At 47.4% G+C, this 14,196-nt stretch overlaps 1 protein-coding gene across 5 annotated transcripts in view; it reads left to right on the forward strand.

The window, feature by feature from the left end:
• hth (Meis homeobox homothorax) overlaps window positions 1-14,196 on the forward strand; it is a 369,553-nt gene that overhangs the window by 336,014 nt on the left and 19,343 nt on the right. For all 5 annotated transcript variants that reach the window (XM_034321378.2, XM_034321376.2, XM_034321375.2 and 2 more), the window contains one exon: window positions 11,706-11,764. In XM_034321378.2, coding sequence (XP_034177269.1) covers window positions 11,706-11,764 — 59 coding nt within the window. The remainder of the gene's footprint in view (window positions 1-11,705; window positions 11,765-14,196) is intronic.

Genomic DNA, 14,196 nt, shown 5'->3' on the forward strand with positions numbered 1-14,196 from the left:
ACGTACGGTATATACGTGATGGACCGTATACGTCGAGAAAAAGGGAGTCCTATACGAGTGTAGGTTGCCAAGGGAGCGGTTCTCCTCCTCTGTTTCGCACGCGTGCGTTATTTAGCGACAATGTGTCGCGCATAGAAACTGCCTTAAAGTAGCCAATAAACGGCGTTACGCGGCGTTCGTAGGCCGCCCGCTTCCCTGCACGGCCTACGGGGCCAATTTCGTCAGATTTCAGGAAATTGTTGTTACGTCCAGAAACCCGGGCGTCGATGCCGCGTGCTGAATCAACAAACGGGCATCGTCGGAAGTCACGAGCGCCGTCTCGATCGTTTGACGTACGGGCACGCTGGCAATCTAAACGCAACCGATCCGATGCTATCTTTCCTTCCTATGGATTTCGCGAGCTCGTAAATCCGGCGAGCTTTCAACTGCCACCGATACGCTGTCGATCTTTCCTCTCGATGCTTTAACGATGTTGATATCCGATCGACGTTTACTCCTTGCAAGTGTGATTCAAGCATCTCGCGCTAGCTTTTTACCGAAAAGTGATTAAGGATTACGTCGAACGGTATATCAACCGCTATTACTAATTGCAAGTTATCCTAATCTGGCGTTCACCAGCAGACTTAACGCGAACCGTTTCGTACGATACGATCAAACTAACCGGCGTTATTGCGAGCGCGCACAATGGATAGAGATTCAGCTCGCGTTTCGCCGGTAGCCAGGGGCCGATAAATCCCCGAATCAAAGCAGCCCGGTAAAAGCAATCGCAGTATTTCCCAAGGAGGACCATGCATCAGCTGCGGCCGAATGATCAAAACAGGAAACGATCGATCTGAAACGAAGCAGAAGGAGACTGTGCAACGTGGTTCGATTCGAGCGTAGAATCACCTGGCCCGAGAGGGCGTAACGTAGCCGAACCGAGATGCCAAAAACGAAGGCGCACCCCCGAGGGCCGGTTCCCCTATTAACTCTCTACGTGCCGCGGCGGCTAAATGTTCCCCTTTACACGGAGATAATGAAAATTACAAATAGCCCAGCGTGGTACGTGCGTGTACGGACGTATGCGCGGGGAAATTCAGAGTTTCCCTGGACCTTAAGGCTGGACCGAAGTAGCACGCCGCGGGTTGGACTTATAGGAAATTGTCGGCCGTTATATTTGTCGAGGGTTGATGGGGGAAAACTGGGCGGGAAGCAAGAAGCCATCGCGTGGAATACATTCGAAGTGCCGATAAGTAGATTGGCCATGGACCACCCTTCACGGTTGATTTCGTGGAATTGCGACCGGTCTTCCTGCTCGTTTTATCCTGGGATAAACGTGCATCGAAGGGTGGAGTAATAATGTAGCTCAGTATCGAAGAATATTTAGAAAACTTAGTAAAAATAATTTATTTTTCTAACTGCAACGAAACCAGCCACACGGAGCTAGCGAATTTACAGCGAAGTGGTTAGGGGGTGAAGAGCAATGCTTGGCTGGGGGTGGCAACAGTAATAACACGCGCGCGCGCCACGGTGAAATTAGTTTTCCAGATAATCATCTCACGGTATTGTGTGTCGCGTCGCGTAGTTTCCTGGACGAGGGCAAAGGGGTGGATGCGAAGGTGGAGCTGCTTCGAGGATGCGGTCGGTGCAGCTGCTTCGTGAACCAGGCCAGTGTACGAGGATTAATATGGAGTTGAGAGGTCGTGTTCAATGAGGAAATTTTCGCATATATTATATAGGAATCTTACTCGTTTTTGGAGACACCCTATATTATTCTCTTTATTAGTTTCATTAAAAATTACGATGTAACATAAAACACCTGACAGGGAGAGAATGAAATGACGCTGTCATAATCTGATTTCAATCAACAACAATATAACACATCCCCATGTACGAAGTAAGGGGATGAAACGCGTCATTCTCGCGCGAGTCGACTAATCGACAATTCATTGCCCGTCGATGCTGCTGCATTCTGCTAGGAGAGCAAGGATAAAGGACAGGAAGCATGACGTCCTGTGTGCATCGAGCATCCCCCTTGGCACGCCCGCACCCCTTCGAGTATTTCGTGGCGTTCCCGGTGATTAATGTTGCCGAACAAATTGTCTAGAAAAACATGTCGTAGCCGGGGCATTTCCCGCGCGTGCAGTGCACCCTTTATCTCTACCCGGGGCCACCCTTATTTCCCTCGAGCGCGTACGAGGCGCGCACCCCGCTACTTTCCGACGCACCACCCCGTTGTATATGTATACATGCCTGCATACATACATTACGCAGATGATATCCGAGTAATCCGATTTACTTCGACTTCGCTATCAACGTCACAGCCTCCGCCCCGTTTCGGCTAATTATACACCAGCATGGCACCCCTTTACTAACGTTCGACGCTTAACGAGAGATTAGGCGATCCGATTTCCTCGACGATCGATTGACTTTCGACGGATATAAATATTTGATATTTTTTTAAATAAAATATCTAAAATTATATTGGATATTTACAAGGATGCAATTCGAAGTAACTATAGAACTTTCGACAGATTCCGACATCGGTTACACGGGATGCACGAAGGGCACGGAAAACGAGCAGTGGAAAAATTCCACGGGCAGTTTCTAAATGTCGCCTCGTTAAAGTCACGCACGACATCGGTACATCGTTTGCAAAAAGGCCGGACAAGCCACGGCTTGTCTGTTCGTTCGCCGTGCTCCTCTCCACTAAATCTTCCCGGTATCTCGCATCTCTCCGCTTCCCACCTGCGAATTACAAATTACCGGAGGACTCGTACCGTTGCACCGGCCTCGCTCCTTCCCTCCTCTCTCCCTTTCCATCCCCTCACGCCACTCAAACACGTCGCGATTCAGTACGGTGCACCAAACGAAACGATATTTCCATTTCTCACGATTTCACTTGTTTTTTCATCTCCTACGTTTGACCCGTAAGAAAGCTATCGTTCGATTCGTTTGTCCCGTGAAATATAAAAGTCTCGAGCGAAACGAGGCACTCGGAACAAGGATGCCAAACGAGGCGTATCGAAGCCAGCCAACTTGTTTGCAAAAGAAATTTTGCTATTCTACATACGGATATTTACAAGAGTAATATCATCGAGCGTTCTCGAGAAGCGGATTCGACGCTTCCAGGCGCAGAAACGCGGCAAAGATGGAGGGAAACGAAGGGAGGAAGGCGAAGCGAAAAAGACGGAGGCTGGTAGCAATTTCGTGGTATTATTTACATCTTTTGCCGCGGGACACGGTGGTCAGCTCGTGGTCAACGACGCTTTATACCTGATCAACGACACGGTTGTATAGGTGTCGCAGAGATCTACCTATCTCTGTATACGTTTCACCTTTTCGTAGGTAAATGCAAGCGGTCTCGGGACGCGAGAGTACCGGGGGTACCAGCCGTCGCATAAAGCCCGGATTTTATTACAAGAGGATTCAAATTCCGCGCACACGGCGAGCCCCCACGGCGCGGCTGAGGGAGGAGAGCTCGGAGAAACGAGAGAAAGACCGTAGGAATATAAAAAATGCCGGCCGGACCCCGTGAATCCTCCCGCGGCGTAAACCCATAAACCACTCGCGTATTCTATTTCTCGCGGATAAAAATTTCGATCTCCCTTTCCACTACCTTCCTTCCTACCTCGTTTTCATCTCTCCTGTTACTCCCTTTCTTTCACCGGTCTCGCGCGGTTATCGATGAAATATTTTCGTATTCGATTATTCTACTCGTTTTCAATCGTTTCGAACGTTTCCCTAAAATTATTCCATAATCGAAGGTTTCAGTTGGAATTTACTATCTTTAGATAAAGATAATAACGAGTGTTCTTCAGATTTTTCTTCGCCTGTCCGTCGATCATTCTGTCCACTATAATAGCTTTTCTCGTGGTTCAACGGTAATGTTCTCCAGGATTTTTCCCTCGGTAATTACCAATCGCAAGGTTTATTAATCTCTTGTACGAAGTGAAAGGTGCCACTGGATAAAACTTCGAGTTCCATTCTCTCGTTGTTAACCTTTTACTGTTTCCTGCTTCTGAATTCCTAGCGAATCGAAACGTAAAACTTACTGAAATTTTCTAAGATTCATCCAAGTAACGGAAGTACTCGAAGATTAGCATTCTTTCTCCTCATTTTTACGCCAGGGATTAATTCTTCGGTAGCGAAAAACGTGCCAGGAAGACGCAAAAGACACGTTCCCAAAACGTGCACATTGTTCAAAGGAACGCCGGAATGAGAGACATCCTTGGATGTACACATAACGCTTCCACGTGCACGACCGGACGAGAAGATGTAGGGAAAAGATTTCATGGCGCGTAGAGATGGTAAACGGGACGCTTTAGGGCCATCCAGAGGACGAACGGTCAATCTAAACGACCCCTTATCTTCTCCGCGAGCCAGCCTCTACGACAGGCTTTTTCCTCGCTTGAAATCTGAATAAAAAGCGGTTACTCGAGTGAAACACAGAGATCGCCGAGATCGGGAGTAATGGGTTCCTTTTCCTCCGGGCCACCGCAAAGGGGATGGATGGTACGAGCATGTTTTTAGATGCCTAAACAACCGCATTTGCCTCGGCAACGGCGTGCTTAGTGCCGCGTCTGCTTTTTAAGGTCGCCACGTGCCTCGAAATTCGGTGGCCTAGTAGTCTGAGTCAACGATTGGTCAGACCGCGCCTTGCCATTCTATTAGAACACCATATATCAAATGACATGATATTTATATGACATAAATATTTACATTTTTTAAATTTAATATAATCGCGAACCTCTAATATCAAGCTTATGCGATTTAATTTTTTTTTCTGAATTTTTATCACCCCTTTATCAACAATAATTTATTATTTCTTTTTTATTTCATTTTAAAATAGAAGAAATTTGATCATCGATAACGAGCATCCGCGTTAACACTCGTGGTGATCGTTATTTTCACGTTTGCCGAGATGGTGCGTCTGGTCCCACGATTGCGAGGGCCACGAAGACGAGGGTGGTGGTGGTGGGTCGGCAGTTTATAACGGCGTCAGCAGTTGCTACATATAGTGGCTCCGGTGCCGGAGTTTAAGAGACTGTTACAAGCTGACGCCTTCGTCGGGGGCAGACGGAGATGGGGTGAAAATCGGGCTATAAGGGGGCAGACGGGGAACACGTCGAGAAGGAGGAAAATAGAGGGCAGGAGAGGGTGTTGGGTGCAAAGCAGCTCGGGTATCAACCCTCGACCCGTCGACGAGATGAGTCTGACCCCGACGACGAGGTAGCCGGTGACAATCGGTTCGAGTACCCACTACCCCATAACCGGGGAGGGTTGCGACAGCTGTGGACCCAATAACTTGCCCTCGCGACGCGAAAAGGGCTCGAAACGACGGCAACCTGGCCCTCGACGTTCTTACTCCATTACGAACGGCATCCTGCCTGCACCGACCCTGATTTCCTTCGCTTCGAATTAATCTAGTAACGCTTAATCAACTCTTGATCTAAAATTTCGTTTCAATCATACGTGGATCATTCTGATCGCTCAGTTGTGGCGTTGAATAAAATCCAAAGGCATAAAACAAAGCGAACGAACAATAAAAAAAAGAAAAATCGATCACACGGCAAGAGTCATCGAAAGAGCGTGGAAAATCAGGCAGACGAGCGCGTCGGACGTGGAACATTTTTTTTCCGCGGGGGGGACGGGGGGGTCCTTTTATTGGCGGGATCGTCGAACCGCCCATCAACATCAGCGCGAAACGACGCGCCGGCGCTATCGCGCTTCGGAACACGATTTAGTGGCGACCCCGGCAAAACAATTATATAAATTCCAGACCCGTGGCCGGGCCACGAGGGGTGGAGGTACGAGGGCGCGGACGCTCCTCTCGCCACGGAGGTCGAAATTTTCGGAAAAACCGTTGCACCACGGCCATAGATTAAACGCAGCCGAGCTGCACACGTCGATGCGTCGCGGCCGTGCGGCTGCGGTGGCAACGAGCGGCGGCAGCTATCAGTGACACGTCGCGTGTTAAATCGCTTTGTTGACACACATAACCTGTCTACGCGTATCCGATACGAGCGCCCGCGCGCACTCTCATAGCTCGAAACTGGGAAAACGCGCGACCTGTTATACCCCTCGAGGCTACGAGAAATTCGCTTCGCGCATTTTTTCCTTCCCACCTTTTATGCGCTCGTTCTCTGATTCGGACTGTCCTTTTTTTTTTTTTTATTTTTGGCTTTTTCGGTTCGACGCTAGTTTACGCGTCCAACGAGAGCGGATTTTATTCAATCTTTGTAGTCGTTTTTCAAACGGTTTTGGAAATATAGGCGACGAGAAATTAATTTCCCGTTTGCGGTTGATTTTTATTATCGAAGAGAGATCGATGCTTTCTTAGTGCTTTATTTATAACGAAACCAGAAGGGATCGACCGTGATGGTTTATCGAAGAGGCAAAATGAGGGTGGGCAAGTTTTTCAATATACGCGGCCGGGTATCGCCGCTAAACAGGTCATAAAGTATTGATAAAATCGTGGGTGGGGTAGGCGGAGATAGAAATTTTCGAGGTGGCCGCGCGGGCCAACCCCTAAATACCGTTGGCTGGCGCGGGGGTGGCCGCGATTTTGCCCGCAACGCCGGCAGGAAACCCGATTACACGCTGGAAGGATGCTCCACGGCCTACAATGCTCATTGAATTTGTCGAACGGGAATTATGTATCGCGAACGGAGCAGAAGGGCGGTGAGGGTGCGAAGGAAGGGGGGAGGACAGTAAAGATTCGGGGTCCCAGTGCGAACCGATCGCTCGAATGCATTACAATGAAATCGCGATCTCGATCGAAACGTTCGTTGAAAAAGGAGGATGGAACGAATCGGCGAAAGAGAGAGGACAAAGGCACGGAGAGAGCGAAATGAATGGAGATCGAAGGTAGAGAAAGAGGTAGATAGGAACGGCGCGCGAATCGAGCTCGCATTATATTCGGATAAAATGATTTTATCGATCGTAAATGTAGCAGCGAGCATCGCCGGCTTATGAGCGGTTCGATTTACAACCGCTTGCTCGGTGTCCTCTTTGCTAGCCTCGCGTGCACCCGATCCTCATCTCTTCGATGCTGCAACAAAATCGTCCCGAGAGGCACGCGATTCGAATGGCCGCATAAAAATTCGAAGAAGAATCTTCTTTATGACTCTATTGCCCGGAGCGGTTAGAAATTGCCGATTGCATTTATGTTTTACCTTTTCTCGTTGCCGTTTGCGAATTCGAGTGTCACTGAATATCCCTGAAGTTCTATTGAAAATTTATAATTGATATTTTAAATGACAGACGACCGAGAATATTCAATTAGAAAATAAATTTCTTTACTGTTATAGGTTTCAGCCTTCGAATCAGCCAGCTGCATTTAAAGGCGTGAAACGTATAATCGATCAAGCAACGTCCAAGAAGCGATTCTTTAGTAGACCGTTAGCACGTTTTCCCCTCCCCGATTCGATTCGTTCTATAATGGGCAATGATCACCAGGACGGCTGTTCGATCCTCGCTAATGCGAAAGCTCGTCGTTCGCGTCGCATTAGGCTGCACGGCACTCTGTACACCGGCGAAATTGATTACCAATACCAGCTAGCTAGCTGACTCTCGCGTTCCCGTGTCCCGTGCAGTAATGATGTTTTGATGCGAGGACCCCGGTGCACCGCGCGTATCGACTGCAGTTAACTAATGGAAGCTCTCCGATAATTGCGAACGCCGCCGGAGAGTAAATGTTGCCAGCGCGACAGTAATCATCGTTACCGCTGTTCCGCCGCGTCGCAAAACGAATCCGCGCCGCGTTTAGAGGATCTCGATTGCCATTTTCGTCCTACGAGTAAATCGTTTCTTGCGTTCCAAGATATTCTTCTCCCTAACTGTACACGTAGAAGATCATTTTCTTTTCGTAAATAGAAACTTTTGCTTTTTTATAGAATACCATCGAAAAAGGTAAAATCATGAGGTATTCGTTCGAGATGAAAGTTTCTCTGACGTTTCAACGGCAATGCATTCCGAGGGAAGTCGTTGGTCGGAAGCGGAGTCACTTTATTCTCGCAATTCGCCGCGTCGAATGGTCCCATTTCTTACGAAAACGGCTGCCGAGTTTCTCGATATCCACTCGACTCGAAAGCGTGCCCGAAACCATGGGAATCGAAAGCACGCAGGCGAGAGCGCAAGCAAATTCGAGGCATTATTCATGCATGCATCGGGGCGCACTAAATTTCGTCACGCTGTTGGAAGGTCATGCCGTAGACACCCCCGTCGCAAATCTACTTTTATGCCTATTTCTGCGGCCGAAGCGTGTCATGTGCTGTTCCATCGCCGTAAAAAGTAACGACGAGATCTTCGAAACCTCTCTGATCACCCAGTCTCACTGATTTGTCAGTTCGATCCTTTCCCGAGACTCTTTTGCCCCATATTTCGAATCGGATTAACTCGAAACGAAATTGATAAGAGAAGAGATTCGTGAGAAATTGAAATTCGAATCCCGAGCGATGACGAGGCGGCACTTAACAAAATTCTCGCGTGACGGAGTTTGTTTCGCGCGAAACCGAGATACTCCCTTTTCATAATCAAAACTGCATTAAAATCCTGAAAGCGGCGACGAGGGCGCGATGAAAAGTGTTTTGTCATCCAGAGGGTGGCTACCCTGCAACAATATGCCTCGCCTCCCTTTTCCTCGCCTCGTGACGAAAGAGAAGAGGCGGTACGTCGCGAGTACGGATCGTAAACCGATAATTTTACAGGGTCGTTACGATAGCGAGCGATAATATAGCCGTAAAAAAGCGCATCTGAACGCGAATACACCGGCTCGCGCGTTTAATTGCAACCCCCGCTTTTTTTCTCACCTCCTCGATCGGGATAATAACCGTAAAAACTAATTTCCCGTTTGGCGCACGATGCCCGCTGCGTCTCGATGTGTCTACCATCGTTCGAGAGTTTATAAATGGGGCCGCTCGTGTACGTCTTTCCAGAGAAACAGGAAGAGGATCGGAAGACCGGTGGAGAACGGTCGGTTTAATTGCTGCTCGTTCGGTGGCTTCGTGGTTTTTAACGCGATCGTAAAATCGATCCTCTGCTTCTTATCGAGGGTACTTCTTCCCTCTGTTATCGTGGCACATGTCGTTTCAAAGCGGCTAAGAAATCTGAGGGTTTATGAGTAGATAGAAAAGGATCCGTCCGGAGAGTCGGCGACGCACGGGACTTTGGTAGTTTTACAGAGATTGTAAGTGAATTTAATTGTACTTATGAATTTAATTCATGAATTTAAACGTACGAAACAGTATTGTTTTCTGGCCATGAATTTACACGCGATTCGCGAAACCATCCCCCACGATTGTATTCATACAGCGGCGAGGAATGGGAAGACCGTTTGCCAGCCGCTACCTCGACTGTAAAATTTCATCCTGTCCGTTCTGAGCGCGGCGGGCTTAAGTTTTCCGGTGGCGAAGATATTTTTGCCGGTTCTCACCCCGCTGGTTCTGAAAAAAAAAGAAAAAAAAATGGGAGAAAGAGAGAAAAGGTTGGGCAGTTGCCACTGCTTCTGCCTCTCCTCTGTCTCCATTTCCATCTCTCTTCTCCTCTGGCCAGGGGTTGCGCGCTATTGTTCGGGCGATATTTCAGCCACGGGGGTGGTTGCCAGCACGGGTAGACGCGGGGGTGTACGCCGGTAGTCAGCTGGCTGTGACACGCTGCCTACGCCGCCAAAGGGGAACCAGAGGCGTTTAGGAGCGTTTGGGGGCTGGGAAGGGGCCCTCGGTTTATACAAGCGGGGATATTCTTTCATCCAACGATAGCCGAGGCCTTGACTTTGAAAGGAAACCGTGTTGCGATCATTCTATACGTTTGTACTGTTGCATGCTTCTATCGACGTTTATTTTATTCTGTTTTAATAGTCGTTTGTTAGAAATTTATTATTAAAATTCAACCGTAAGAAAAATAGGATGTTTACGACAATGAAATACGATGGTTCAGGAACTTTTATCCATCACCACCGCCTTATTATACAACGTCCTCGAGTATCGCGCGAGTTCCAGCTTGTTGGTCCGATCGGTCGCGGCTGACTGATCGCAGCAAGCGTTGACTTTAATAATTATTATTCATAAGACACCGTTGGTAGCCGGCCAGGCGTGAGACTAAAGCAAGAAAGATGCTCTACGAAACAAGAGGGTAGCCGGCGTCGCGTTCCACCCTGTGGCTGCGCCCTCTTCGGCCATCGGAAGCACGGTTTTCTACGACGAGAAGGGGGTGTTCTCTCGAGTCAGTCGAGCAGAAACCCAATCACTTCCGGCGTCTGCGCCCATTAGGGCGCCGCGACGCTGACGTCGGCTGACGTACGCCCTTTCGCCTGTCTTCCTTCCACCATCCCCACCGTCCAAGGAGCTCGTTCTCCTCTCCTACGGTTGGCCTGCTCACCGCCACCCCCTTTGGACCTCTCCCAGCCACGAAATAGACCGCAGATCTATTGTTTGGAAAGCGCTCGCACGGAAGCTTCTTCGGCGTGGCTAATGACGTATCGAGAATGCCAGCTAGCTTCTTGCCTCGTCATTCTTTCTCTTTCTGATAACAGACCACCCCCTTTCTCCATCGTTAGCGAGATAATAGGTGGCGGTGGATGCGAGGGTGAAGTTGAGCCCTGGGGCTACTTCCTGAAAAATGTATTTCAGACTTCGGTCCTTGCTTGTTGGAAAGAAAAGATTTAATTGAAGGAGATACACTGCACGTCTGGGATAAGTCTTAAACAATTCATACAATTTTTCTGATGTAAGTACTTTTTTTGATACAAGTACTGATGGATCTGTCATTTTCAGTAGAACAGGTCTATGATTGGGCAGACTAAAGCACACTCGTGAAATATTACGGTGTTAATTAAGTTATTGAATATTCATTTTTAAATGGCTCAATTTTTTCTCATCTTACACGAAATGGTCAGAATGTCTCGTTACATTAGGAGCAACGAAATTTCGAGGTCGCAAGCTCGAACAAACAGGTACGATCGATGATAGGTGGAAAGTTCGATTTCGCTTGGTAGCCGGGCGCAACCTGTAGCCCTCTTTCGCGCATGCATTTCACTCGACCACTTCGTCAAATTAACATACACGATTCGGCCGGAAATTATGTCCGACAATTACCGACCTTACGCCGATGAAATATCGACGATGCCGGGCTGCACGGCCAAATTGAGATGAACGATACATCGACGTACGTAGCTACGTACGTTGCGTTCTGACCGAGCTTTCGACCTTATCACACCGATCGCCTAATGCCCGTTGCCCATGATCCACTGATCTACATAATGAGTCATGAATACGTCTGGCTACCTGACTGCTATCGTTATCTCTGATTACCCGAATAGATTTCTTGCTAGGAGCACTCGGTTTCAGAGGCTTGCCAGGCGAAATGAACGATCCTACCTTTAGATTGCCGAACGACCTTACAGCTCTTTGCTGGTGTAATTTTTCTTTCGAGAATTAATCTTGTCCGGAGGAACGAGATCAAAGAGGGTTGACTGTGCTCGTTCTTGATTCTCTTTCGTCGTTGAAGAAATAGCCTTTGTATAGAAAATTTTCTTTTTGCACAGATTAGAATTTTTCTTTTAAATGTAAATTCACCTTTTCTTTTGTTAACCCTTGCGCTTTGAAGGGAGTTACATACATGCCCTGAAATGTATGTGCGGTCTATGGTAACACGATATTTGTTTGAATAAAATTTTTCTCAGGTAATTGAATGTTTCTCTAATCGATACCTTCCATTTGTTTCAGGTTCATCAACGCGAGGCGTAGAATCGTCCAACCGATGATCGACCAGAGCAATCGAGCCGGTAAGACGAGCCCAATTCTGTCAACAGACCCTTACACACACACGTACAACACCGAAGACGCGTATAATTTCATGTCACCTGTGCCGGGCATGCATCACGGATACGTTTATCCGGCTTATCACGAGGGTTACACGCCCGGTCCTTATCGGTTGACGTAGATCGATGCGTCGAAACGAAGGAATTCAATGCTCCCGATAAATACTCCATTAATGTTGCATCCTTTATTAAACTGAATTTATTTTAACGGGAGCGAATATTATTTTAGATATACGTTGTTCAACGAAACGTACAACTTTTATTCTTTTATAGTCTAATCAATTACTATATTCCTTATATATTCTATGATCATAACAATGTTGCTACTTTAGAATATTTTAGAAACAGTTTCTATATTTAAAAAAAAACGTTCTTTATATTTTATAGGAATTTTATTGTACTCTAATGACAGATTTTTAATTCTAGTTTATTTCGTTTTATCTTTTCCTAGGCGTAAGATTTGATGTTTATTTGAATACTTGATTTATTAGATTTGGAAAACTGGCAAGCGAACGTTGCCCGTGCAATTCGTGTATCGTGTATCCCCTTTTTTAATCGATAAACGTATTACCTAAATAGCAATTTCTTCTGTTCATTCTTTTTTTAAATTTCTTACGTAAATATTTAAAAAATTAGAAATTAGTTATAACACGAAGTCGCCAAAGTATAATTACGACTAATTTAACGTTGCAATCTTCACCCCAATGTTCGATCAGCGAAAAAAAAAACGAAAGAAAGATGAAGTTAACAGAGGGGAAGAAAAACATCCACCCCCCCAGTTTCCGGCCGGTGTAATCTGTAAAGACGTCGCGTTTACGAGGAGGGAATCACTTCGTTTGCAGTAAAAGGCGACAACAACGGTTACCTAGCCGGGTTAGGGGTTGGAAGTAGCGTTGCTCTTCGGCTTCTCTGCTGTTGGGGTTCAAGGGTTCGCTAGTGATTCGGATGATGGCGGCAGGGTTGTTTCGTGAAGGCCCAGGGTGGGCGAAGGTGGATAACGTTCCGGATAACGTTCGGATAACGGCGGGATAATTGGTAGCGGTGATCAGACCGAGTTTTACGAGCCGGCAACATGCCTCTCACCCCTCTGCATCCCCTTCGAACCGCTGTCTTTTCCGACCTTTCTCTCGTTACCGTTCCTTTGTTTCAACGAAAGAACAAGCTGTCGCGAGAGGGTGGTTCTTGGTTAAACGGTCGAAACGAGCCGCGTAGAGAACTCGATAGGGCTCGTATTTTTACGACTCACCTCCCTCATAAATGCTCACCGGGTCGAGAGCTGTTTTTTCGCGGAATAAACCGACTTTTCGGTTACTTTGTTCCAAAGATGTCAAGAAATCTAGAGCTTCTCATTCTATAAATCACCCGCAGGTTGTTTCCGATGATTTTTTACAAAATTTTAAGTATCCTCCGCCATGATAAAAAATAGTAGCACTTCAAGAGCGAGCGTACGTTTGGCAAGGGGTAGTTTTCGAGGAGAAATAGGGGAAGGGGAGTAGAACTAACGAGCCAAAATTGTGTTGCCTGCATCAAGAGCAAAGTGGAAAGCCGTGTACGTTAGATTGTCATCCCGAGTCAATCCTGATCACGACCAACTCACCCCCGGAACAACCCCTTTTCTCTCGCACCTCCGAATCCTACACCCTTCCGTCTTGGTTTCTTCTGAAGATTGAAATCTCGAGAAAAAGCATAAATAATGTTTTCGTAGGAACGACCGTAGTGTAGAAGAAAAATTCACGAGATCACGCGGAATTTGCCGAGCTGCCCTTCGTTCACGTTCATTTTTCCAATTCCTGCGAGACCCAGTCCCGCCAGCGTTCACCCTTGCTCCCTGCTCGGACGATCAGCAGTCCATTAAAGCTTAATAGCCGAAGCATTAGGCCCCTGGGCAGATTTTGCTCGTCCGGAAGCGAGATAAATGTGTCTTTCAAATGCTGCTGGTCCCCCGTGGATCGGCGAACCGACCACCCTCTCCTCGACAGCCTTTGCTGGCCAGGTGAGATGTTTCATTTCCTGCGAAAGATCGATAATTGTCTTTGCCTCGAAGTGCTTGCAATTTTTCTCAAATTCTTTCATCTGAAAGTTTCAATGTCTAATCGTAGTCCAAGTACCATCGGAAGGCTTAGAGTTTAGATCGTTATCATCAGAGAATTAATCAACGCGGAACGAAATTAGAGCAAGAACAAGGTACACTCGCACCGAATCAGCTTTATTCGGCGGTTGTCCGACCGCACGGTGAAGAATCGTTATCGGGCAGATGCGAGGCATGAAATCACTGATTGCACTGGTTCTGTCGTTATCGTGGAGCAAGAACAGGCCTGGTCGTCGAGGGCACGAGGCCGACGGAGGGAAAAGGAGGTGGCCGGGAATAATAACAATGGGCCGCGGGCCACGCGGAG

This window comes from Osmia lignaria, chromosome 12, assembly GCF_051020975.1.
Source record: "Osmia lignaria lignaria isolate PbOS001 chromosome 12, iyOsmLign1, whole genome shotgun sequence".
Classification (NCBI taxonomy): Eukaryota; Metazoa; Arthropoda; class Insecta; order Hymenoptera; family Megachilidae; genus Osmia; species Osmia lignaria.